Source organism: Cyrtonyx montezumae, unplaced genomic scaffold, assembly GCF_038088225.1.
Source record: "Cyrtonyx montezumae isolate F1298 unplaced genomic scaffold, pur_monq_1.0 scaffold_7, whole genome shotgun sequence".
NCBI classification, from domain to species: domain Eukaryota; kingdom Metazoa; phylum Chordata; class Aves; order Galliformes; family Odontophoridae; genus Cyrtonyx; species Cyrtonyx montezumae.
In genome coordinates, this window is record NW_027072078.1 from 18,965,131 (window position 1) to 18,992,301 (window position 27,171).

General features: G+C 33.6%; 1 protein-coding gene across 13 annotated transcripts in view; it reads left to right on the top strand.

The window, feature by feature from the left end:
• LOC136057641 (sodium channel protein type 1 subunit alpha) overlaps nt 1-25,080 on the top strand; it is a 58,218-nt gene extending 33,138 nt beyond the window's left edge. For all 13 annotated transcript variants that reach the window (XM_065750422.1, XM_065750428.1, XM_065750424.1 and 10 more), the window contains 7 exons: nt 1,722-1,844; nt 13,457-13,738; nt 19,280-19,333; nt 19,663-19,800; nt 21,563-21,667; nt 22,539-22,809; nt 23,168-25,080. In XM_065750422.1, the coding sequence (XP_065606494.1) occupies nt 1,722-1,844; nt 13,457-13,738; nt 19,280-19,333; nt 19,663-19,800; nt 21,563-21,667; nt 22,539-22,809; nt 23,168-24,336 (2,142 nt within the window). In that variant the 3' untranslated portion in view covers nt 24,337-25,080. The remainder of the gene's footprint in view (nt 1-1,721; nt 1,845-13,456; nt 13,739-19,279; nt 19,334-19,662; nt 19,801-21,562; nt 21,668-22,538; nt 22,810-23,167) is intronic.
• The last annotated feature ends 2,091 nt before the right edge of the window (nt 25,081-27,171 follow it).

A 27,171-nucleotide genomic window follows, 5' to 3' on the forward strand; every position in this document is an offset into this window, starting at 1 on the left:
TCTTTGTCTTTCATTTTACGCTTACACTACTACTTTCCTATACTACAGTATTAATAAAAATAAAATGCAGCTAACACACACAGTATTTGCAGTTCATCCCAGCACTGCTCATACTGACCTTCAGGCACCACTTTCCTTCCTGTGGTCTAAATCACATCCAGCATTTAGTTGAATGTCTGGACTATCAGACCCTCATTGCTAAAAAACAAACTTCCAAACTGCCCAGCTACAAACTACAGCATATGACTGATGGAAGTTATTACAAAGAATGCAAGATGCATGAACTTAACAGTCTTCACAGCTGTGTTTGAAATCAAACTCAATAATCTTTCCTTGTGGGGTTACCTAATAGTTTTAAATTTACTGTGCTGTGTTGTGTGAATTGTGGGAGACACCTTCTCTATGAATTGATGTAATTTAAATTTATGATGATAGAATTTAAAACAAATGTCCTCAGTATGCCTCCTTACAAAAACCTCCAGTGTGAAAAAATGCATACTGTTTCTGTATCTTTGAAGTTCTGCATGTAACTAAAATACTATGGTTTATGTCATTACAGAAGTACTACTGGCTGGTAAAACTTACAGGAAAAAAAATACTAAGCAAGTTGAGGATTAAAATTAAGATGCATTTTTGTCCTGCTTTTGGTGAATTAACAATTATATAGATATTTTCTTTAATTTGGCATCAGATTATGACAGCTTGAAAAATTAAGTTTTCATAAGTGTAATGAAGGTACTGAAGAGAAAATCAGATTCCAGAAGGTCCTGGTTTTATGGGTTAGTAGATGAGGATTGACAAGTAGAGAAAAGTTCAAGATTTCACATCTAATACTTGCTTCTAAATACAATTGATGAAGAGCACTGTCCCAGGCTTTTCTTTCCATGTTATTATTGTGGGTGGGTGTCTTTTTAAAAAAAAATAGATAGTATATTAGACCATTATATTATTTTTTTTCCAATAAGTAGATAACGAACTGAAGGAGGATAATGAAGGGCCATTCAGGGGAAATGGGAAGAAAACTGAAAGTATTATTTAGTCATGAACCATTGTGAATGTAGAGGATATGGTGTATCTCATTGAGGAAATACAGAGATGTAGAATACAAAGAGGCAGGCGAATATGTGACTTCAGTAGTTCTGCTGCCTATGGAACTGTTTCTATAATGTCTTTTAAGAAACAGCATGTTCTAGGTTAATGTTAGCCTATAAAGTACATAAATCTGGTAGTCAGGCAAAAGCATTACTTAGTGTAATGAATATAGAAAAATCAGTCAACTTATTATATTATACTTATTATACAGAGAAATAGTGTTGCTCTGTGACCCGTCTGTTAACTCAAAACAGGCTTCAATAATTTCCCTTCCAGTTGTCATCAATCAAAGGAGTATTATCAACTATAATTACTAATCCTGGCAGCAGTGTAAAATATAGGAAAATAATTTTTTTTTGTCCGCAAATCACTATTAAAATATGAAATTTCTAATTATTAATGTTTTTAGATAGTAACTGTTGCTTTATGGCATTTTTGTTAACTATTTACTTATCCTCCTCTTCTTTCTCATTAATTCTCTTTTTTTTTTTTTTTTATTTAAAAGACTTCGTATTCCTGAAGAAAGTGGTCCAAAATTAGACTCTTCTAAAGAAGTTTCTATCTCACATCTATGGTATGTAAAGTAGTATGTACAATATAATAATTTTTACTTTCCTGTTTTCGTATAGGTCTCTTTGGTTAGCTTAACAGCAAATGCATTGGGTTACTCTGAACTTGGTGCCATTAAGTCCCTTAGGACACTAAGAGCTTTGAGACCTCTAAGAGCCTTGTCACGATTTGAAGGCATGAGGGTAAGAAAAAATGAAAGAATCTGAAACTATGCATGCATACAAAGAATCCATGCATGCAGAATAAGGAATGACAAGTCCATGCAGAAAGGCTGCACTATCTTTTTATCTGTTGCATATATTTTACTAACAGATAAGCAAAAAGCTTCATCAATTCACTTAAATCCATATGCAGTATCACGTAGAAGTTACGTTCATTAAGGTTACTTTACTTTCTAGCCAATCTCAGGAGTTCTCTATTTAAGGCTTTGAAATTACCAACTATGAACTCTCTCAACAGATGAATTAAATTAGCATATTACTCTATTCATACAGGGATCTAATTTAGCAATAGTTTATACAGCTATTTTCTGTTACCAGTTGAAATCCTTCATTTTTCTTCATATTTGATAAACCAACTTTGGCCTAACAACACTGAATTTTACTAGATCATACCAGAGATGTATTTGTATCAGATAGTGGTTTAAATTTATTTCTGAGTTTGGCTGACTTTAAAGATAAATGCTTCTAAAATGAATTTATTTCTCTATGAAATTATTCTTTCTGTAAATTAAATGTTTTTCTTATTTTAACAAATCTCTATTCAATACAATGTGTATAAGGTTTTGTCATACTTATTCTGAGTAACTTAAAGGCCCTGCTTACTATACATGTCACTCAAGAAAACATTTTAACTTAGCATTTTAACTTTTTTTTTTTTCATCTGTTTATGCCTTCTGTTCCTAAAAGCCACTGAATACAAACTAACTCTATATGCATGTCACTGAAATATGTTTTAAGAGAATGCATTTTGCTACTTCTTGGAAACATGGGAGGAAACAGTGTGCTAATGAATTTCAGTTCAATTACAAAATAGTGAAATAGCCTAGAATGCACTGTTTGAACAGCATTTAGATATAAACCTAAGATTAATGAAGTCAAACTGAGAATCTTAGAATTCTTTGAATTCTTTAAGTCATCAGGCTGCATATTTCTACTTCAGTAATCATCAGAATAAATATTACTAGATATTGACTGCTAGAATAACACATTTCAGTTTCATTTTTCAGTTTTGCTTTTAGCAGTTTGTGAATTGATAATTCGTCAGGGTAAGAGCTGGTCAAATTCCACAGAATGTATGAGTTTACTTTTAAGTTTTGAATGACTGTTCGATTTAGCAATTTTCTCTTAGTCTTTCTTTGTACTTACTGTTCATGAACATTCAGACAAATGTGTTTTTTGCAGACAAATGTTGGGAAATTGCTCTCAGCTTTAATTTTTTGATAACATTCTGGTCAGCTGCAGGAGGACTGGGAGGCTAGTTTAGAAGTTATACAGGAAAAAGAAACAGCTCTTTAGATGACACTGGAACAAAACCAAGCATTATTGAAAATACAATGTTGAAAATTATTGCCAAATCTTTTATTCATTTTTTTTCTATATCCTTACATGCCTGCCTTAGTATGTCTCATACTTAGAACATTTAGGATATCAGTGCTCGAAGAAAAGTACTTATTATTTGAAATCTACATATTGCATTCCTTTATTTCTCACTATAAAACTAAGCCGAGACCCAGTCATATGGTAGAATTTCAGATACACAAGATGAATAATTCCAGAGCAACTTACTGTGTAGGAATCACAGACAAGACTGAAAATGCAGAAACGGTTAAGCTCCATCATCCAGTATTTATGATTATCAATGAAGTACTTGATACTAGTCACTTAGCAAATGTGACTAGCCAAATGCATAGTCTTTCTCTTCACTATTAATTATATGTACTTCTGAAAATCGTTTTTTTCAAAGTGCTTGGCGTGTACAGCATTTGCTTACTGACAGATATTAGCATTACTTTATGAATGACTCACGAACAGTAAAAAGATTCAAATAACAACTGACCAGCTCATTATAAGAATATAGCCATGTCAACTTAGTCTTCTCAGAAACTGAGTTTATTTCATAAAAAACCCATTAAATGAGATTTTTTTTTTGTCAACATGAAGTAAAAATAATTTAGCACTCCTTGCTTTTTTATATTATCCAGACCTACACTGACTTACAAGCTGAGTCTTTTTATTCAGCATGTATTTATTGTTTTCCCCCAAGTTCAAAATGATGTAAAATTTGCCTTGAAAAGAAGAGACTGGATGTATTCAATAGAATTCCCTGTATGTAAACAACTCTGTATAATTTTGGAAATCAAATTGTTAAACAATCTAAGCGACTTTAAATTGGTATTTTTTCTTAAATAAGTTTATCATTATGGTGAAATTGAAAAGTGCAGTATTTTATAGAGCCACTGAACACTAATATCAATATTTTTATCCAAAAATACCAAAACATACTTCAATCTTTAAGTCATGTTATCTTTTATAGATACAACTTACTTATGAAACAGCATAATTACAAAATTGAGATAGGTAATTTCTATTGACAAAGTGGAAATAAAATCTCTGAATCATTTGTGATTAAACAGGTACAAATTGTTCATAATCTGTGCTTGCTTTGAGCATAGAAATGATTTTTCCCATATTAAAGGCATTTAAAATATCTAATAGTAATCTGCAGTCTAAGAAATTTTAATGTTTCTATAGTGAGTCCCAACACCAACTCCACCCAGATGCTGGAAGGCAAAGTAAAGAATTGCTTTAATTTAATTTAAATTTTTATCATAGGGTTTATATTCTCATCTCAATTAATCCACATACTAAGCAGAATTATCTGCAGCCTGAGATTTGAATATACCCATTGCTTTTTGTTTAGCTTTTTAGTATTTGCAATATAATGCTTTTGCGCTAGTTCTGAATTGGTATGCTACTTGTCAATATAGAATACTGAGTACACATTGCTTTGCTGATTAGAAAATTAAGTGACAATAAAGCATGCATTTGTGTCCAATTTCACAAAATAAAGCATGTCATGCAGTGCTTGATTTATTTATTAGAGAAATAGTAGAAGGCAGCAAACAATCTGAAAACCACTTGCACTTTCAGTTTTGCATGCCTTATGCATATTTCTGGCTGATTGCTTCAAGCATTTACTGTATTTCAAATTTCCAGTCCAATTTCATAACATGTAAAACTAAATTAGAATATTTTGTGTCTTAAATATCTTCTAAAATTCAACGGCTTCCCTTACCATGAAAGCACTAATGAGCCATTTCCTAGAATACTCCAAACTTTATTAGTAGGAATGAAAGTTTCTTGTAAGGTTGAGTTATAAAACATAGCATCAAGTGTCTGTCATTACAGATTCACAACTAACAATGGGCTAGATATTTCTCTTTTATATAGAATCTGTATAAAATCATTGGAATCTGAATTCAGTCTTCATTGTAGGACAAACTGGTCTGTGTTGGAAACTAACTTTATGATTTTCAAAAAATATCAATAATTGTGTTACTAATTCTACTATCTCCCTCAGAAATTAAAAATGTTCTTCAGGAAACATAACAGAAACACAAAACAGATACTGCGTTTACTGTCATGACCTTAGAAAAGCCTTGATCCTCAGTTACAACCTTTGCAAGCACTAACTGTAGGAGGTTATCATTTCTGCAGGGTTTTTTATAGTTTCAATGGAAATGATAAATCAACACAAACAGCATCTGCTGTAAATGTAACATTTTATCTTACAGATAATTATTATATATTTAATCTCAAGAAAGTATAGAGGGTTATATTTTGCTAACCTCAAGATTGTGCGGTGTGAGATTTTTTGAGTGCTGCCGTTTTTGAGGATTGTGATCTTACTTTGAGTCTTAAGGAAAGTCTATTACATGTGCAATATCTCCCAAAACACAGCTGAAAATTTTAGAGAACTGAATCTAAGAATACCTTGTGTACAGATGTTGATAAATCATTTAGGAAATATCCTAGTATTTGGGGATTTTTCTTAGACTATAATTTCACATTTAGAAGATAATTTTTAAAGGAGTTCCTTATATTGTTGAAACTAATGTGATTTTTGACTGGATTTTTGTTTGTTGTATCTTGAAGAAAATCCTTACTGTTAGGATCACAATTTAATGAAATATAAAGGACAATGGCATTAAATTTATGCCATTACAAAAGCAAAAATAATTTTCACCAGATCTAGTGAATTTCACCAATACTGTTCTCACATCAACTAATCGTTCTGTTTTTGTGCTTGTATGTACTTACAGTATTTACCAACTCTTCTAAGAGAGAAATGCAGCCATGTGATTTGTTGCTTGGCAGATAACTATTGTGTTTCATCACACAGTATGTTAAAGTGTATGTTTTTCTCTGTGTTATGTCTTCAGAAGTATTTTGCCATATACTTGATCTGTTGTGAGAAACAGATTCAAAGCTGCTATGGGAACAAATTTTATTAAATCAAATAATGTAGTTTGCTTTTAATAGACAGTTAAGTGAATAAAAAATTACTTCTGTTGTTATTTTAACCAAAATAAACTTTGTTAGGAAAGCTGTCCAGAATGAGATTAGGAGAGACCTCCTGAGTCAACCTGCTCGAATCACCCTGCTACTGCTTTGGAAATTCCAGGGCACAAACCTACCACCCACAAGCATGAAATTTCTCCAGCACAAAGTGTTTAAATGTACACAAGTGTACAAGTGTACAAATAGTTTGTGCATTAAATATTTGGGGAAGTGTTTTCCTTTCTTTGAAGATGAAAATCCACGTCAGAGCCATTCTTTGGGGTCAGCTACAGGCATATAGCATTTTGGAAAAGGAATAATTGTTGTATAATCTTGATAAGGGACTGAGTTTATTCTCATCTTAGATCTTTTGTCTCTTGCTTTATCTTATTAAACTCATTAACACTAAGAGTTTTCTTTCCTTGTCAGATCTCTCCCTGATCCTTTCCATTTGCCTGTCCTCTCTTTGTATACTCTCATTTAAATCCAAAGATTTCTTTACAATTGATGCTCTAAATGGTAGATTTCTAACAATCTTCTAACGATCTTCACCCTGTATCCTTAACACAGTCTTCATTTTATGCAGGCTTGAATAATTTGGATGAATCTGCATTTTCACATTCACTATAAATCCTCCCTTCAATCACTATTTGGAGAGTGTCAAACAGATTACAGTTTTTCTCAGAGAAATTTAATTTTCATCCTTTATTGCCTCCAAGACCAGTTTATAGTACTCATCATGCATATGCAGCATCTTCCCAATATTTATTGTTTACTTACACTATCTGTTGTTTACTTACACAGTGTATCCATTCTAAGCTGCTCACCTTTGCATTCCCAACAAATCTTTCATTTAGCTCTGTATTGTGCAGCTTGTGCAGAAGTTTTACTCTGCTGCTGAGGAGGAACTAAGTTTTTGCCTACAAAATTTTTCAGAGTGCATGTGGGAAGGGTGAGCAGCAGTGCAGGTATCAATCGTGGCACTGCAGAAACAAAACAGTCCCTCCATTCTAACAGGGACTGAAAATACTCTAAGGGAGTGTATACTACAGTACTTGTACAAGACATTTACCTTACATGTATTCGAGTATCTTGAAAAAAACAGTGACTATTGACAAAATAATACTCAGTGTTTTATTATTTTTATATCTTATGAAAACAGGTTGCTCCCAGATGTCCTGTTTTATAATGAAGAGAATAGTCCTTTGAATTTTCAAGCTCTGGGGAATTTTGAATCAGTAGAAATTCAGGTGAAATCCCTGTTTTACAAATCAAGTGCCAGTCCTTTCAGCTTTGTTTCTTGTTCTATGTTGTTCAGGATTACAAGAGCTTATACAAGGTTTAATGTTTAGATGGTAGATTTTAGAGGGGAAAAGAAAAATGTTTTCTTTTGTCTGCATGTTTATACATATCTATAAATCTATTTATTTGGAGTAAAACATCAGCAGAAATATTGATTTGATTTTGACACCTACCATTCACTGTTTTTAAGTTCAACCCCCCTCCTTCTCAGTTAAATGTCTCTGCCTGTAAAAAAGAGTTAGGCTTATTTTGTTCGAGATTTTGCATAACAGAAGATGCTAAAAAATGAACTCAAACATCAAGTATCAAATGGAACCTTTCCCAACAGATTTATTTCAAATTTCACAATCTTTATCTGAATTATTTAAATGTTTAAGCTCTCTTTTAGCTTTGTTAACATTTGAACTAATTTGGATATTAACAAATTTCATCATTGCACTGCTGGATGATCTCATAATTTAAGAAAATTGTATTTTCTGAGGGTTTTTGTTTTTTGTTTTGTTTATATGTATTTTTTTTATTGTTGATTAAGATTTTATAATCACTGATTACCCTGCAGGTCCGTGTATTTCCTCTTTTTACCCGATTAAGCAAACATCAAGCAGCCTATGAACCCTGAAGTGAAAAGAGATAGCTGAGAGAAGAATGCTGCAATAAATTCCCAGTTCTTCATAGATAGAAGTATAGGATCAATGTCATGCGTGGAAACTAAGGAGCCATTCAAGTACTTAATGTGGGAGGTACTTCAAAGAATTCTTGCCAACTTTCTGCTCTATGCCACCTATCCTGGCATTTCTAATTACCTTTCAAAATGGCTTAAAATTGCAACCTTTATTTTGGATGTGGCTTAGCAAAAAAGGAAAAAAAAAAAAGGTTGTTTGGTTTTGGTTGCCTATTTATGTTTCCTGCTTTGATCTGAAGGTCTTCCTATCACACGAACATAAAAGAATAGAATGGATGCAAATTCTTCAATTTGATCTGCATCATAATTTTTTTTTTGATTGCATGCTGTATTCTGAGCACCTATTTATTTTTGTAAGCACTTGTCTTCAGAAAACACCATTATTTACATACAGAAAGGATTCTGTTTTGTATTTCTGACTTGTCTGATAGGAACATCTGCTTATGTTCCATGATAGGTAAACTAAAAAAATGTACAGCATGCATATGATAAAAGATCCAAAGACAGTGAAAAAGTGATCAATTAAAAGTATGTTAAGGAGAGCTGGACATTGATTTCAAGCTGCTGAATATCCTATTGCCTATATCCTGATCCTATATCCTACCTGTAGAGCACTCATGCTGCCATAATTCAAATAAATCAGCTCATGCACAGGTCTACTTTAAACTATTGGTCCATGAGTGCCAGGAGCAAGGAATTGAACTTTTCAAGACAAACACTTGTTCCAGTGACTCCTTGAATATCTATCACTGACTACTAGAAAGTACTAATCTTTTTGATTCAGCTATTGAATTTCTTCATGGTCTCTCTCAGATACCCATTTTATCCCTGACTGGGAAAGTTACTGTGTTCCTTAGTTCTTTTTCTCCCTTGCTTCACTTCCCTTATGATTTATGAAAGAAAGCCACTGATAGCCTCCTCCTGCTCAAGTCAGCATGGTTTCAGCATCTTCTAGCCTTCCTTGTTGGATGTTTTCAGAGTCCTTTATTATAAGAACATTTTACACTCAGATCGTATACATCACTCGAGCTTCCATTCCTGTTCACCCACAGCACATCTGCCTACTCATTTCAGTCCTCTTACCTCTGTGATGGACCAAACATCAAAACCAATGGCTGCTTGCTCACTTCTCCATCGTTCATTGCAAGTTCTCTCCACCAGATTTGTGTACATCTGGACTTCAGCCAGGAGAGCAGGAGAGATTCATGGTCTTATTACATCATGGCTGTTTGGGACAAAGCAGTACTCATACTTACTCTCAAATCCTGCTCAAAGCTGGTTCAGTGTTTAATTTAAGTCAGAAATGAATCGTCCTGTTTACCTTGGATGTTGCTTATAACTACACTGTGCACCATTCCTCTCTTCTTGCCAGGGCCTTTGAAAACCTGGCTCTTCAACCTTGGTAGTAATGAGAGATGAATGGCTTTTTGTATAAAACCCTGTCTGAAGTCTGTAGGTGTGACTATACAGACAGTCGCTCAAAAAGAAATTACTTATCTTTTAGATACATGCATGTAAGCCTATTTCTTGTTCTTCTTCCTTGGAGTTCTTGAAAAGTTTCTTCAGGCTTTCCCAGTTACCAAGGGAATGAGTATGAAGGGAATACATCTTATGTGTGTTATGACTATTTGCCAAGCGTGCACAGAAGATTTGATTTTATCCATATAGGTATTGGTGGAGTAAAAGCTATTTAACTTTCTATGCTAGTTTATGTAAATATTATGTGAGACTGTATACACTTAACAGTTAAATCATCACTATAGCCTTTAATGAGATTATTCAGAGGAGGTCAGGCACATCAAATCTTTGAGGAACTCTTCATACCTAAGTCTAAGAATGCATGTTGGTAACTCCCAAAATGGAGGTAAAGTACTTCATCATTTTTAGTAGGAAGAATTTTCCAGAGATAATCTGATAATATTCCTCTTCATCTTAAAGAGTGTAACTTTCTTCTCATTTGCATCGTGGTCAAAGAGTTTAGAACTTCTTCACAAAAGCTACAGCTGTTACGGATAATTGTTAAGTACTACTGAAGACTATTCCTGGTCTGTTTACAATTTGCAGGAAACCCAGGTTGAACGTAGAAGTTCCTAGAAATTCTGTGGCTACTCAGATAGATGCCAGGATCTGATGAAGCCATTTTGCTGTGAGAACATTTATATCTATGATATGTATGTGTTTGAGATATTGTGCCACAGTAAGGCTGTATCTCATAAAGCTTATATTGTAGTACCAGAGCAGGGATAAGCTGTTACTCTGCACAGTTCCCATTATATATATTTATATACACACATATATAAATGAATAGTAGAAAATAGACTCAAAAGAAAAGCATCTTTCAGAATAAAAAATTACATTTAGAATCACATTGGTCTCTCCAGATTTGAAGAGTTAAAAGAGCTTTGGTAGCCAACATTCTATTAACCTGCTAAAGACTGTTTCCAACCAAAAGAGGCTGACAATTTTTGACTTGCTACATTTTTTTTAACTAATTAAGAAATGTAACTTAATCTCTCTTTCGGATTCAGTTCACTTTTTAATTGTTTCTCTTTTTTCTGTCCATGTGCTGTAACATATGTGTGCAGGTGTTGTGTTTGTATTTATGGTTTCTATCTTGGATATATATTACATAAGATAATCAGGATCATATCCCAGTATTCTTCAGTTAATCTCAAAGAAAATATAGAGGAAGAAAAGCAAAAACAAAACAAAAAACCCACAGTGGAAAAGCAAAATTGCCTCCAGCTGCATACGCCAAAGAAATTAAAGGCTTCTTTCCAAGGTGGAATTCACAGTCAGCCCAGCATCTGACCAGCATGTAAAAATCCAGTTCTACTTTATATGTATTAAAGGACAAAGACTCAACACTGGTGGGAGAAAAAAAGAAAAAAGAAAAATCAGTCGAAAAACAACAAACAAAAGCAAAAAACAACTTGTAAAATTTTTAATTTTGTTTTTTTCTTTTCTTAAAAAACCTTCCAGGGGGACTGGATAGCTCAAGGGGTTGGTAATAGGATACAGAGCCTTTCATCTCTAGGTCACCAGTTCGCATCCAGGCCAGGTCAGTAGTGACCAGAAATTGTTACCATTTGATGGGTTTTCAGTGACCAATATGAAATACTTTGTCGGAACCACTGTTGGAACAGTTGCTGGAAGCTGTTCAGTTCTTATTCAAGAACAAGAAGCTGATCTTTTGGCAGTCGCAGCAGCAAGACTGCATTATCTGTTCATCTGAAGATGTGAGACACTTCAGTGTCCTTTTGTAGAAATCTTTCTACAACTATGATTGATTTGCAATTGTAACAATCATTGTAGCTGTTAATATTCTGCTGCCTGTTCTGGATCTGTGCTGTGGTCCAATGGATCTCAGGGTTGTTAAAAAGGTAACTGCTACAAGCACTCCAATTCATACAACACCACTCTTCGCTTTGAACACAGGTAACCTTCATTTAATTGATTTGCCAGAATAAATTCCCATCTTTCTTTCTTGACATCTCTATTTTCAGGTTTTTCACCAAGATTAAACAGTGGAATTCAATCAGCATAGCACACACATCCAGAACATTTTTATAGGGAGGAAAAATAAAAGATAGAAGCACTACCTTAATACAACGTTATAAGACAGGCCAGACTTGGAATAAATTCCAAAATTATTCCTAATTTTTATGTTTTTCTTAATTCTATCAACTTAAGTAGCAACAGATTTGCTCTCCCTGCAGGCCAGAAAGCAGTATTTCCCTCACTACTTTGAAAATGGGTTCTTGTAATCTGATTATTACTGAGACCCTGTTAGCCTTCTTAAAAAATCAGTTGCTTATGCTTATATCAAATAGGTACTTTAAATTTTCTGCATTAGAAATCTCAGGAAGCGAGAATGCTTTCTTCAAAGCTATCACTAACACAGAAGCAGCTAAGAAAAACTAAATCTTAAAAAAAAAAAAAGATAGCAGTAATTCTTTACGAAGTTCCAATTTCTACTATCTGTTAATGGAGGAAGCCTGTAAAAATGCCCTTATGTTTTGGGAGGAGGAAGGTACTGAGGGATAAGTAGCTCAACCACAATACTCCACTTCCAAAGGCCTTCAAAAGGCTGTGCAATACAGGTATTAAGATGGAGCAAATCTGAGCTTGCTTGAAATTATCTTGGTAGTGGGGAAGACTCCTCCATGTTGCAGAGATGGTCTAACACACCTTAACAGATCCCAAGTATTCACACCAATCCTTTCTTCTCTTATGCCAGGGATTGGATTACTGAGAAACAGATCCCAACTGTATATTTTATTTTTCCTTTTAACAAGTTCCAAAAAATTTGACAGAGAAAAAATTAAAATTTAAAATAACATACAGTTTGTAAATGAGATCTGGTATTGGATAACTAAGATGAACTGATTGCTTAGCTATTCAGCCAAACAAATATCACAGAAGTTTTGCTAGCTCTGACAGACACATGTGATTATTTACTGTATATACCAGAAAAAAGGTTTTTTTCTATATAAGTAATTTGTTATCTTGCTTACAGGGGGCTAAGCAGGCAACTGGCATAAAGCAATTTAAAATACAAAATCAAAACCTATATTTATGTCCCTGGTGTATTTTTAGATAAATGAAAGGGGTTACTAACAAACTCAATACATGAAACAATAAGACTGGAGCTTGAAATAAATACTGTTGATTCAAGTAGACACATATTGCAAAACTGTCTTGCTTTTTTATACAAAGAAATTAATCTTTGTGATATTCTTGCATGGAACAATAAGGCAATAAAGATACATATATAATTCCTGCATAATCCTTTTAATGTAGAGCTTAGTTTCTAGATTCATGGCATTTATGTTTTCAGCTTAAATTTCAAAGTTCTGTTGATAAAGTCTAGGGTTTTTTTTTCTCTTTAGACATTTTTAAGCTATAATTTAATGCTTTTTAAAAGTTTTCTTATGTCTGTATTTACACATTTATTTTTATGTAAACATATCAATGTTGGACTTCATCTTATTACAACCAAGTCTTCTATTCTGTTTTTTTTTATAACTATTTTAATTTTCTCATTTATTTTCCTTTCATTACATGTACTAATGTTAAATATTTAAAAGAATAGTGCAGTGTTACAGCTATTAATGTACTGCATTAACAATTATAGTATTTGTTTCTGAACAAACACTTATTAAGCATTGGTAAAACAGTATATAAAACTTTATTGCTGTAAATGTTCTTACATTCTTTTCTTTTTCCCCCTGTATTTGTGTACTAGGTGGTTGTGAATGCCCTTTTAGGAGCAATTCCATCCATCATGAACGTGCTTCTCGTTTGTCTTATATTCTGGCTAATTTTCAGCATCATGGGAGTAAATCTGTTTGCTGGGAAGTTCTACTACTGTGTTAACACCACAACTGATGAAAGGTTTGAAGTCGACCAAATCAACAATTTTAGTCAGTGCGAGGAACTCATAAAAAACAATCAAAGTGCCCGATGGAAAAACGTGAAAGTAAACTTTGATAATGTAGGATTTGGGTATCTTTCTTTGCTTCAAGTAGTAAGTGATCACTCTTTATTATATCACTCTTACTGTTTCTTATGTTATAGTGAAAAGCAATTCTTGCAACAAAAGTGGAAAACATTTTTATCTGTGATTTAGTAATTTAGTAATACCACTGCACTGATAATTTATTAGTCTTTCATACTGATCAACAAAGTCTACTAAGAAAAATGAATAGCTTTTAGGACATCTGACAGAATAATTGTTCCCTTTCTAACTCTGAATGTTTCTAGAAGTACTAGGGCTAGTATATAGTTATCTGAATATTTTAAGTGCTGACGAGAAATCTGCATTATACAGAAAATAACTATAGTTAGAAAACCCCTTCTCAGTGATGTGGCTGCCACCACTGCAGGGTAACAAGATCTAAGAAACAATTTATATCTAGAGGAGAAATAGAAGAAAAGTATCATTAGGTGCTTTAATCTATGAAATATTTTCCCTGCTATTTCTATGCACAAGCACCCAGTGGAGTTTATTAGCCAAGACTGAAGGAAGAAAGGCTTATGTCTTCACTATCAAAACTTCTGTTCTCAAAACATGAACTATCCCTGTGCACATTTAAACACCCTATAATCTGACCCAGCCAGGAAGTTGCAGGACTCTAACCTGAATTGTACACAGTGAGCAACCTGTCTTTCTGAGGTCTAATTCTCAGAATTAATTTTCCTTTTTATTGTTTTACAATAAGTTTCTAACTTTTATGTTGGCATAAGAATCTTGTTGATACAGATTGTTAAAATGATGCAGTGGCACAAACGTGGGCCTGCCCAGTGTGTAAGACAATAAATATGAGCATAGTTAACTGCCTCACTGATGGAACAGAGCATCTCATTACATGACTGATAACACTGAGGATTTGAAATTCATTGTGATTAATTATTTACTATTATATCAGGAAGAGCAGAGAGGGACCAGCAGAATTTAAGAAATATACAATGGAATACAGTTTGACTTTGATAACAAAATTGGATTGCGATGAAAAGACCATAAGTATGTTTTTATCTGATTTTGGAAATCCTTTGACCTAGAATCGCCACTGTGGAGGGTGGGTCAGTATGCTTTATTAAACAAATTAGTCTGAAAAGGATGTTAGCAAAATTCCTTTCAAGTGGTTTGCATCTCTTCTTTCAGTAACGGCTTAGTTTATTCTGGGACAAGTATAAGACAAGGTACATTTTTTCCTGGCATTATGGCTCTAGTCAGCACCTTTCCACTACTTTGCAATGTCATATATATTCCAGTGCCTTAGCTATGCATAGCTTATTTCATTCCCACTAAAAAGCAGATATTTTTTTTCAGAAAAATATATTTCTTACATGAAAATTGAATTATTGGATTATTGCATCGCAAGTTGGGTGAAATCTCCAATTGTACCCATGCTTACAAAGAAAAAATTAATCCTTACCAAAGAGGGACCTAGCTCTCCAGGGAGGACAAGTCTGTTGTTTTTAAAATATCTACAACACAGAGATTTTGCATAGATATGAAATACTTGCTGTGTTAATGGAGAAAATATTTTTGTATGAGTAGAATTTCAGAGGCATCACTGTGTATTTTTACTCTTTCTGTACTAGTAAGATGCATGTAGATGTGTGAAAGGATATTCTGTTTAACATTCAAAAAAAAAAAAAAAAAAAAAAGGACATTTCTGTCATTTGATAAAACAAACACTTGAAACTGCATCTTTTACGGTTTGATAAGTAAGCCACCAGTAGTGATTCTGGCTGTATTGAACGACACATGACCTAGACTAAAGCGAAAAAAGCAAACATCAGTTTGATTTTCAGCTAATGCTTTAAATGTAAAGAATCTGTGGTTCTTTCCACACTTAAGAAAGGTCTGAAGGCCATAGTTCATAAATGTTTCTCAAGAAGATGTTTATAAGGTAATTTTCTCTTCAATATTCAAAGTACTTTGGATGAGGAAATAGAAGAGGATTCTAAGGCTGTTTAGGAGCATGAGAAGTAGATGGGTATATCTTGATTTACATACCCTCCCTAATCAGCTTGTATTAATAGTGAAAATGAGTAAACACTAAGAATTACTTAAAAGTATCCATGAATGTATCAGAAACAAAGATAAAGCTATTAAAACCTGGGTATTTAGCCAAAAATAAAGTTAAAAAGCCTGAAAAAACCTGATAAAATCGCAGTTGCATTTTAGAAAAGCTTTCTGTACACACAGTGTCAACAGTAATGGCTTTTTTTTTTTACATGATTAATTGAAATGTCTACTGAAGTCATTTATTTCTCCCCTCTAACAGTCTCAAGTACAGACTTGTTTAGGTTGTGGTGGACCCAAGAAAACAACCTCGTAGAGGTGGATATCATTGTTTTAATGATAAGCTAAATGACAAGTGTAAATTACCGGTAAAAGATCCTCTTGCAAGAGGCTAGACATTACAGACAGCTCTTACAATGCATTGTTTTTTTGTTATTCATCCTGTCCTATGACTCATGACTAGTAAGCCAATCAAAGAAGAATAATATAAATTAGCTCAGCTTTTCTGGGTTATAGATAATACAATATAAACCTTTATTCTCTTCATCACTAAGGTATTCTATCTTGAATGAATACGACCAGAAATATAGTTTTGATGCAAGTCATATATATACATATATATCCAAACAAGAACAAACCAAAATGCCAAGCCCTGGTGCTGAAAAACATTATATATTTTTTTCTTTTCTGGTATAAATTTGTTTGAGTATTTTTCTGACCCTGAAGAAAATCGTAAGAGCAGAGACAGATCAGCTGAAGAAATTCCTTTCACAACTTTCACATATCAGTAAGCAAAGAGGAACAGGCTGATGTACACAAAGAGATGTGACATCTTGTCTGCCTTGAAAATTTTATGATATTATTTCTTTTTAACCTAAACCCAGTGTTCGGATTCTTTGGTAAGTAGAACTCCTGGAACCCTGCTTTTATCCAGGATAAAATGTGGCAATTTAGTCTCAAAACACAATATCACGTTATTCTTTTATTTCTAGCAAAGAAATATAGTGTTTCCACTCCAGCTTTACTTCTAAGTTCATTGGAAATTATCCATCATGAGAAAAAGTTTATGTACTTCTAACAACAGCAGTTTGGGAGAATTTTGTTTTGTTGTTTTCTAGGTACTTTTGAATCTACTTTGAAATCAATGAATTACTTGTGATTTAGTGCCACTGAGGATATATAATATATTAGTATATTTTGTATGTATACAAAAAGGAAACTTGGATGTTGATCTTTTTGTAATATTTGTGTGTTATTTTCTGTTCAGAATGCACAAATAATACCTTATTTCATTAAAAATCTCTTGCAGAAAAATTTGAGCCTAGCCAAACCAGGCCTAAACTTCTACTGAATACATTAGGAACAACACTCAGTAAATTTGGTGCATTGATACTGAACCTCTAGTTCAGTTATTTGCTATTGCTCAGGCAACGTATTTAGAGAATAGAAACTCTGCTGAACTGAGGCTTCTGCTTTGGGAATTACAGAATCTTTTTTTTCCACAGTTAAATTCACAACTGGTTTTCTATAATGATGACTGTAGTCACTGTTTCCTAATGACTTGCAGGACGGATCTAGAAGAAAAACAAATAATATAATGGGGAAGTATATTTTATTATTGAAATTTCATTAAGTTTGGGGATTTCTGTTCCTTCACTTCTTCGAGAATGGTAAAACCTTATCATTTTGTGAAACTGGATTGTGGCAAATACAGATTTTAATTTAGATATTTTGCAATACGAGAAAGCAATGTTATCTTTATATGTTTCAATCCTCACACTCTTTTCATGTTATCTTTCTAATAATGATAATACAAAAGTTGTCATAGTTCTTCCTATCTTCTTCCTAGCTCTAATTGAAACATTCTCTTACTGATGGTGATGAAACTTAATAGTTTAAAATTAGTCTTTTTTTCTTTTTTCCTTTCACTCCAGTTTAGTTTAGGATCTACTTACAAATAGACAAAAAACCCTTTTGATTTGGCTGAAAGATGATATGCAATTACCATCACCTGTATGAACCAGAGACAATGGCACACACCTCACAGAAGAGCCACACCATCATTTGTATCATCCTTTGGATGTAAAAATATGCACATTACTTGCATTTAGTGTTTCAGATCAAAGTGCTGACTACAACCACAGTCATGACTTTAAAAAAATGCAAATAATACAACTAGATAGAAACCGAAGTATACTCGTAAGGCACATGAAGTAAGCATCCTGCCCTATTTACACCTGATAAGGTCTCAGCTGAAATCCAGTTTTGGCTACCATTTCAAGAGATTAAATGATGAAAGAGAGCACAAAATAATGAGAATGATCTGAGTTTTGGACAGGATCTGCATGGGATGACTGAAGGAAAATTGAAGATTATTTAGCCTTAAGAAAAGACAACTGTAACCAATTTGCGAAGAAGTGTTGCAAAAGAATGATAGGTACACTGTGTTCCTTGTGTGGCTTTGACACGGAATGGCTACAAGGAATAGCCTTAAACGGCAACAGTAGGATTTAAGTATTGGAAACAATAAATACAAGTGCTGGTATAAATATTTTTGATAAGGCTATGTAGTTTCCATCAACAAAAATCATTGAGAACAAGTTAAGCCTCTATCAGGAATTACATAAATAAAATCAACCCCTTGCAGTTCAAGTGTTCCACAAAGACTTTAAATACATCTATCTATCTCTTCACTTCTACTTGTTTCAATTTTTTTGGTAATGTTTTGATCCTCTAACATTGTACGTTGATTTCATTGTAGCGCTATTAGTTGCCTGAATGATTGCTTCTTGGAAATGCTGCCTAGTCCATGACTGTTTTGAAAGAGTAACTGCTTGCTACAGTAGAAAAAATGGGTTTGCCTTTCAAACACTCACATGAAGCAATCTACTCCTCATTGTCAAACATAAAAATTGACACATATGGATTAAGAGCAAATAGCTGTAAAATTTCACTAAATGCTGTCACTTTATAATAAGTATTTGAAGCACATAAAGCAAGTTCTCTTTTTACAAGATCATCTAGAAACAGCCTTTGTAAAACATAATGTATTTAGAATGAATATAGAATTACTAAATTGGGTAAAATCTAGAGTAGATAGAAGTCAAAATTCTCCTTGATAGTACAGTGTTTACCTTTTCATCAAATCTTTGGTTCCCTCAAGTTGCCACCTTTCTGATGGGTTTGAGGGAGGGCACTACACATCAGAAGACAGTGGTGGCAACTGAGTTACAAAACCATTGTTATGGCTTTGATAAACATTTAATCTACTAAAATGACACTGCATTCTATCATTTGTAATAAATAGTTAGAAATAAGTTAATTAAGTTTACTGCTTAAAATGCTTATGTAGAGACAAAAGAGGATACACAGTGGTATGCCTTATAAGCAGCTCTAAATAAAGCCAAAAGGCAAAATTATGGATAAATCTTAGTATGTTAAACTAATAATGCCTGGTGCCATATTCAGTTGCTGGAAATAGTTATATGAATTGCCTTAAAGTTATATTCTTAAATAGGTGTGTACTGTTTACAGGCTACATTTAAAGGCTGGATGGATATTATGTATGCAGCTATTGACTCAAGAGATGTAAGTACTGCAAATGTTTTAAAGTGCGTTCTTTCCTTGACATACATCTATGAACAAGTGTATATTTATATATCTTCCAAAAGTGAATAATATGCATACAGGAGAATAAAACAAAATTAAATAAACTAATATGATATTCTGCTGTAGCAAATCATTGTAACAAATTTGAATACAAACTGCCAGATGCTGTCAGTAATAGATGGAATAGACAAGAATACATAGATATAAGTGACAAGGAAATAAAAGATATTTTGTCAAAGATTGCTGCTTGTTCAGTTGAAATTTTTAAATGAAATCCTAAGGATGATATTTCATACTTTTTTCCTCAGGTATTGCAACAACCCAAGTATGAAGACAACCTGTACATGTATTTATATTTTGTCATCTTCATCATTTTTGGGTCTTTTTTCACCCTGAATCTGTTCATTGGTGTCATCATTGATAACTTCAATCAGCAGAAAAAGAAGATAAGTAACTTTATTCCTCTTCTAAAGACATTTATAAAACTGTGCTTTCCTTTAGATACATGATATATGGAGTGTATCAAATCCAAAAAAGCTGAAGAATACCAGAATATAAAATCCTACACAGATGTTGCATACATTAACTTCATAAGATTTTACACTGTAGTGAACAGTACACACCTTTCTCCTTTCTGTTTCCAATGTTCAGTTTCATAGTCCACAAATCATCTGCTTTTTCATGCCTAAACTAATAAAATACTGTTGCAGAATCAATTCCCTGACATAGGCCCATACATTAAGGCAGTCATAACTTCTTGATTTTTTATTTTTTTGTTGTCTTTTGCAGTGATTTTATCAGCTGAAAAAGCTACTTGGTTATGGCAAATAAAGCATTACGGCATTGCTCTCCTACAAATGCTGTTTTAATGGTTGTAGTATTCAATGACTCTTCCAAATTCTGTTCTGTGACAATGAATTCAATAGTGATTTGTCACCATCGTAGGGTCTGTTTTTACTGTCATAGTGCAGATGTGCATGTCACTGACGTGGATGGTCTGAGTATCAGCTGCTTATCTTTAAAACCAACTTATCAAATAAATACTTATGTTGCAGACACTGAGATTTAGTAACTCAGTGATTTTCCTCAATTCAGTTTATTTTATTTTCAGGATATTCCTGTCTACATCAAAATACTCTTCCAGAGTTTATCTGAAATTATTATGTAGCTGATATTTACCTCTAATTTTTAAACTCTGTGAACATACTGAAGTTAGTTTTACACCAAGCAATGAGAATTCAGATTCCATTTTCTATCCATAAATTTTCTATCCATAAATATTCTTTCCATAAATAATAGGTACTTCAACTTTTGCTTGAACCTTTATGATTACTCATCATATTTCCATATGATGAGGTGAAACAAAAGCAATACAAGATCTGTAGAATCAGTTTGGATTCAAGTTGAGTATACATCCTATATTTATCCAATGAATGCAAAGGCTATCTTTTTTTTTTTAATGTAGAAGAAAGAATGATCCTTTGGTTCATTTGGATATCAATACTACCATAATATGTACCTAAAATAAGTGTGATAACGTGTACTTTATCTTTACACTGATTTTACAAGAGCAGGAGTCCCCAGAACACCAAGGAAAATCATCTGTCTTTAAAAATATTTGTGCCATTTGAATTTTCTGGAAAAAGAAACAAACATGCATATACAATGTTTACTAGCACAAATTCTCCTTACCATTTTTGATCAATTTTTGTCTAATTGCTGCTTCACCAAGAATAGCTTAGTAGTTAGTTTTCTCAATCCATTGAAGCTGGCCATCCCGTTTTCTTTTAACTTTCTGTTGACCTTCATATAAAAATGCCAGTAATCAGTGCCCAGATTTTAGAACAGATATCCTCACTGCCTAACAACCTCTGAATTCTCTGAAGATATAATATATATCTTATAATTCAGTCAGGTTAGTTTTAAACATTGTCTAGTTTGGTTCTGGATGTTTTAGTTTTCAGAATTTCAAAGGAAGCTTTTTCCACATCTGGAAAATTTCAAGTGGAAGAAGGTTAGCAGGGAATAGTGTAAGGTAACAAACATCAATTTTCTCACTGTTCTTACTCCTGGAGTATTTGGTGCATTTTAACAAGGCAATCACAGTAGCACATATATAATAAATGTATTGATCACATTAAACTTTAAAAGTTTTTTCAACACTGCATATAATTGTGATTGTAACCAGCTTTGATTTCATGTTTTTACTTTGGAGGTCAAGACATATTTATGACAGAAGAGCAGAAGAAATACTACAATGCAATGAAAAAGTTGGGATCCAAAAAACCACAAAAACCTATACCAAGACCAGGGGTAAAATTATTTCTATACATCAGGCCAATAGTTATAAAGAACTCATTTTTTATCAATATATAGAGAGAATATTTGTACTCATGTACAAATGATCATTAACTGGTTTATCAGTCATCAAAAATGGAAAATGGGTATGCTGCTCAGTAAACTATAAGCTTTCAATAATTGTATTTAAAGTTACCTGCCATTCTCTTGGTTTATCATCCCATCAGTCATAATGCATTATAAAATTCCATATCCTTTGAAACTATTTGATGATTTTTTTTTTTAGTTTGCTGGATTTGCTGTGGTGCTTCCTGAAATTTTCAAGCAAAAATGTTCAGAATAAAAAGCAACAATCAGTAGTTTAGTCAAAGCTTAAGCTTTCCAAGGAATTTCCCAAGGAATGCTAAGACAGTAAGGCCAAACACTTCAAAGTTGTAATACAAAAGTAAAACTGATCATACAATACCTACAGATCCATTTTCATGGCTATGCTTAAAGGACTGTCTTTAATCACACAATCTGACTGTATGTTTTTGTATAAGGGTGCAATTTTATTCATTTCACAGAAAAGAAAGTGTTTGAGGCAAAAGCTTACATGGAATAAGAGATGATGATGAATTCAAAACCCAACAGACCTAACTGTCATGATTATGCCAGTTAGCATGCAAAATAAACAAAAAAAAACCCAAAACAACAACAATAGCTAAAAAACAGGCTGATCTAATATGTTGTGTTCACTTTGATTAATCTAGTTAAGTTTCTTAGATACATTTTTGTGGAATCCTTATCATTTTTACTATATATATATTTCTAATTTCTTCTAATAGGAAAAGCAAAAAAGCAATTACAATCTGTAATGGATATTTTGCCTTTTTTTCCTTCTCAGAACAAATTTCAAGGCATGGTCTTTGATTTTGTGACACAGCAAGTATTCGACATTAGCATCATGATTCTTATCTGTCTTAACATGGTTACCATGATGGTAGAAACTGATGACCAGAGTAAAGAAATGGAAAATATTTTATACTGGATAAACTTGGTGTTCATTGTCCTTTTCACTGGAGAATGTGTCCTGAAATTAATTTCACTCCGCCATTATTATTTCACTATAGGCTGGAATATCTTTGATTTTGTAGTTGTCATTCTCTCAATAGTAGGTAAGTCTCATTTATTAACCTAAAAAGAGGGTAAAGTGAAAATAAATTCAACTTTTATTCAGTAGTACTATATGGCTGGCTTTTGCCATTCCAAGGTTTCTAAGTCTTGCATGTTCTCATTATACCTAATGATTTACCTAATCATCATAATTAATGGAATTATTCAAAATACATTGCACTTGTAAATAGTAACTGTAACTGGTAGAAAGAAATTCTGCAAGTGTAAGATACAGAATATCTTTAATTGCTACATAGAACATCAATTTTAAAACTATTTTTCTAAATTATCACTATAACATGGGGAGTATGGTAATGTATTCTTTTTTTTTCTTTTTTTTTCTTTTTCCTCCCATTTTAGGTATGTTCTTAGCTGAGATGATTGAGAAATATTTTGTGTCCCCTACTTTGTTCCGAGTCATCCGACTTGCCAGAATAGGTCGCATCCTGCGTCTCATTAAAGGCGCAAAGGGAATCCGCACTCTGCTTTTCGCTCTGATGATGTCTCTTCCTGCTTTGTTCAACATTGGCCTGCTGCTGTTCTTGGTCATGTTTATCTATGCGATATTTGGCATGTCCAACTTCGCCTACGTTAAGAGGGAAGCTGGAATTGATGACATGTTCAACTTTGAAACATTTGGCAACAGCATGATCTGCCTTTTTCAAATTACCACATCTGCTGGCTGGGATGGCTTGTTAGCCCCGATTCTTAACAGTGGGGAGCCAGACTGTGACCCTAACAAAGCTCATCCAGGGAGCTCTGTCAAAGGCGACTGTGGCAACCCTTCGGTTGGGATTTTCTTCTTTGTCAGCTACATCATCATATCCTTTCTGGTGGTGGTGAACATGTACATCGCTGTGATTCTGGAGAATTTTGGTGTTGCTACTGAAGAAAGTGCCGAGCCCTTGAGTGAGGATGACTTTGAGATGTTCTATGAAGTCTGGGAGAAGTTTGATCCAGATGCAACACAATTCATGGAATTTGAGAAATTGTCAGATTTTGCAGCAGCACTTGAGCCTCCTCTTCACCTTCCCAAACCAAACAAGGTCCAGCTGATTGCAATGGATCTGCCCATGGTAAGCGGTGACAGAATTCACTGCCTTGACATTTTGTTTGCTTTCACAAAGCGTGTGTTAGGGGAAAGTGGGGAGATGGATGCCCTCAGAATACAGATGGAAGATCGATTTATGGCATCAAACCCTTCAAAAGCTTCCTATGAACCAATTACGACAACACTGAAAAGAAAACAAGAGGAAGTATCTGCTGTCATTATTCAACGTGCTTTTAGACGCCACCTTTTAAAGCGAACAGTAAAACAAGCCTCCTTTATCTATAACAAAAACAAAACTGAAGGAGGTGCTGGTCTGGGCATTAAAGATGAAATCCTTATGGACAAGTTAAATGAAAATTCATTTACAGAGAAGACTGATATAACTGCATCAACGGCAATTTGTCCACCTTCTTATGATCGTGTAACAAGGGCAGTCAAAGAAAAGCATGAAAAGGAAGACAAAGATGTTCAGAAATAAAAATAAATAGCAAGCAAAATCATCTATGTGCAAAGTAGTTCATAGCCTGTAAAGGTAATGTGTTTGTGTCAACAGGACTCCTGCTGGAGGTCTATGCCAAACTGACAATTTTTACAAACATACTATACATTAAAGGTCAGTGCCTATTAAAAGACAGTGACCCCTCGTCAATAACTGTTGACTGTGACATGGGGAAACAACCTTGACAGGATTTAACTGTTCTCACTACCAGCTGACACTGCTGAAGAGGAGAGAAAAAATGGCTACTCAGGCTGTAGGGACCAGCTAAGGGGTGCAAACCTAGTAGTTGTGTGTTTAGCATAAAACAATATAATAACTGTATCCACTGTTTGCATTTCAACTGCCACACACGTCATATTTTCCCAAATCTGTGTTGGTCAATTCATCTTTTTTTTTTTTTAATTCATATGTTGTTTATTATATGTTACTATTTTTGTAAATGGGTCTTCTATTGGGAAAGGGGGTCAAGCACTACTTTACAGGTATAAGAGCCAGGTGTTCTACTACGCGACTAATATACACACAGAAATGATTTGCATGAAGGCATGCTGCACTTATAGATCATGCATGAAAATAACATTAAGTCACAAAGGACAATTGATTTTAGCTCAGTGTTTCTGGAAAGGAATAATAAATTCTGAGGTGCTTAATTAATGTATTCATGTTGTATCATGTCTGAACCAGTGTTGGTATGCCTGTAAAGTCCCCTGTAACTCACAGAACAGTAAAAAACAGATTTTATTTTCCTTTTATTTTTATTTTTTTGTACAAACCATTAAGTGTAAGAAAGTGCTAATTTCTTTCTGGCTCTGGAGTCACAGATTCTGTCTTTGTCAAATGTCCTTCTGCATACAAACAGAAAATGAACTTGCCCAAACTGCCAAATTGACCAGAAAAAGCCCTTTATAATATTCTGCTTTATCCTGCAGTATTGTTTAGCCATCTTTAGCTCTCGGTAAGGCTGATATGTATGTTAATGAAAAGCTCTCTGCTATGTAAATAGTAATTTTTAACCTGTGGTGCATGTTTGAGCAAACAGATAATGACCTGAGCACATGTACTGCAACAAATATGTACCACAATAGGTGTAACGTGCAAGCTTTCAACAGGTAAAATTATGTATTATCTACCATTATAGATAGTTTGGATGCTACGAATGCATGTTTATATTGCCTATGCTGCTGTTCCTTTGACTGTCCAGGATTCTTAAATATGCGAAGCCATACATCAGAGCTAAATGAAATAAACTATTCAACAAGACCTCATTCCTCCCTACCATTGAGCAATATTTGTCAGCTATTTAGGAGCTTATTTGATTTACATATTTGAATTTTCAGTGGAAAGCATATAGTGTATATCCAAACTGTACAGATATGTGAAAACTACTAGACCTGTTGAAAATAATATTAGAATTTTATAAGCAAATATAAATACTGTAAAAATCATTTTGTTTTCTTTTTCAGCATTATGTACATAAAACAAGAACTGAATTTTATCTTCAGGTTGACTCCACACCATTTTGTTTACTTTGTCCGCAGCACTTTTTCACAGAAGTACTCCAGCGAACATATGACTGTGAGAACAGATAGCCGTAGGTCTTTTTTTTATTTTACTATATTTGCAAACATGTCAATTCTTTATGCAAAATAAGCTCATAATTTGCTTCTAAAACTCTAGTTGTTTTATTTTTTTTAAGTTGGAAAAGGTGTGAAGTGTTAATTGAATGTCTAAGCAGCGCCTGCATAACAAATTTTCAAACACTCGCCTCCTGTCACAGAATCCATTTTTTCTCATATTTACAGTTTTTTAAAAAATTATTCATACTGCAGTTCTAAATGTTATCATAGGTCCATGATATTTTTTTCACAAAGAGAAAGCAGCAGAACTGTATAATCAAACACATCAGGACATTTTATGTTTCTTACACAGGAAAATTAAATATAGATTACTTTTAATAAAATTACTGGCACATACTATATTAGTGAACTGCATGCAGGAAATGCTACTATTACCCTAACTGAAGCTAAATAACATTATTAATGTGCTGAAATAATAAAGACTACATTTTTTATTGTACTCTCCTTTTGTCGTTATTATCTGACATTAATTTAAAAACAGTATGCTTTTTAAAATGTCTAATTAATGCATGTCAAATACTGAGCATGATGCTTCTGTGTTTCTACAGTACTGCACAGAGTAACTCCATGAGCCACTTCCTGCATGGGGGTCCTCAACAGACAAAATATTCCAACTGTCCTGAATGTGTCCTAGGAGGCTCACAGGTAGTAAACTGAATATTATATAATATTCTACCTACAGGTTTTACAACTTTGCTTTTCTCAAGGAGGTAACTTTTAAGGCAGATGAGAATTATGTCACTATCATTTCAGTTTACAGGTAATAGACAAACAAGAATAACTGTTTCTCCTACCTATTTCAGGTTTTCAGTGTCAAAGAAGCTGAAATGTTCCTTCAGTACAGGTAGAGTACCTTTTAATTTTTAGGATACTTCTTTGAAGGATCATCCTGGACAAGGAAAAAAATTATCCTTACATAATACTTCCTTAGCAACTTAGGACTTTATTGGGGTACAGCCTCATGTGGTGGATTCAATGGAAAAGCTTTCTCTAAGTTTTCTCCTATCAGAGAATCAGTTTCACCTAATTCAGTGCAACACTGAATTAGTCCTAACTACACCGTGCGTTGCTACAGGCATGGGGCAGAGTGGCTGGAGAGCTGTGTGGAGGAAAACAATCTGGGGACATTGGTTGAAATTGTTCAGTCTGGGGGAGCAGGAGACCCACCTTATTGCCT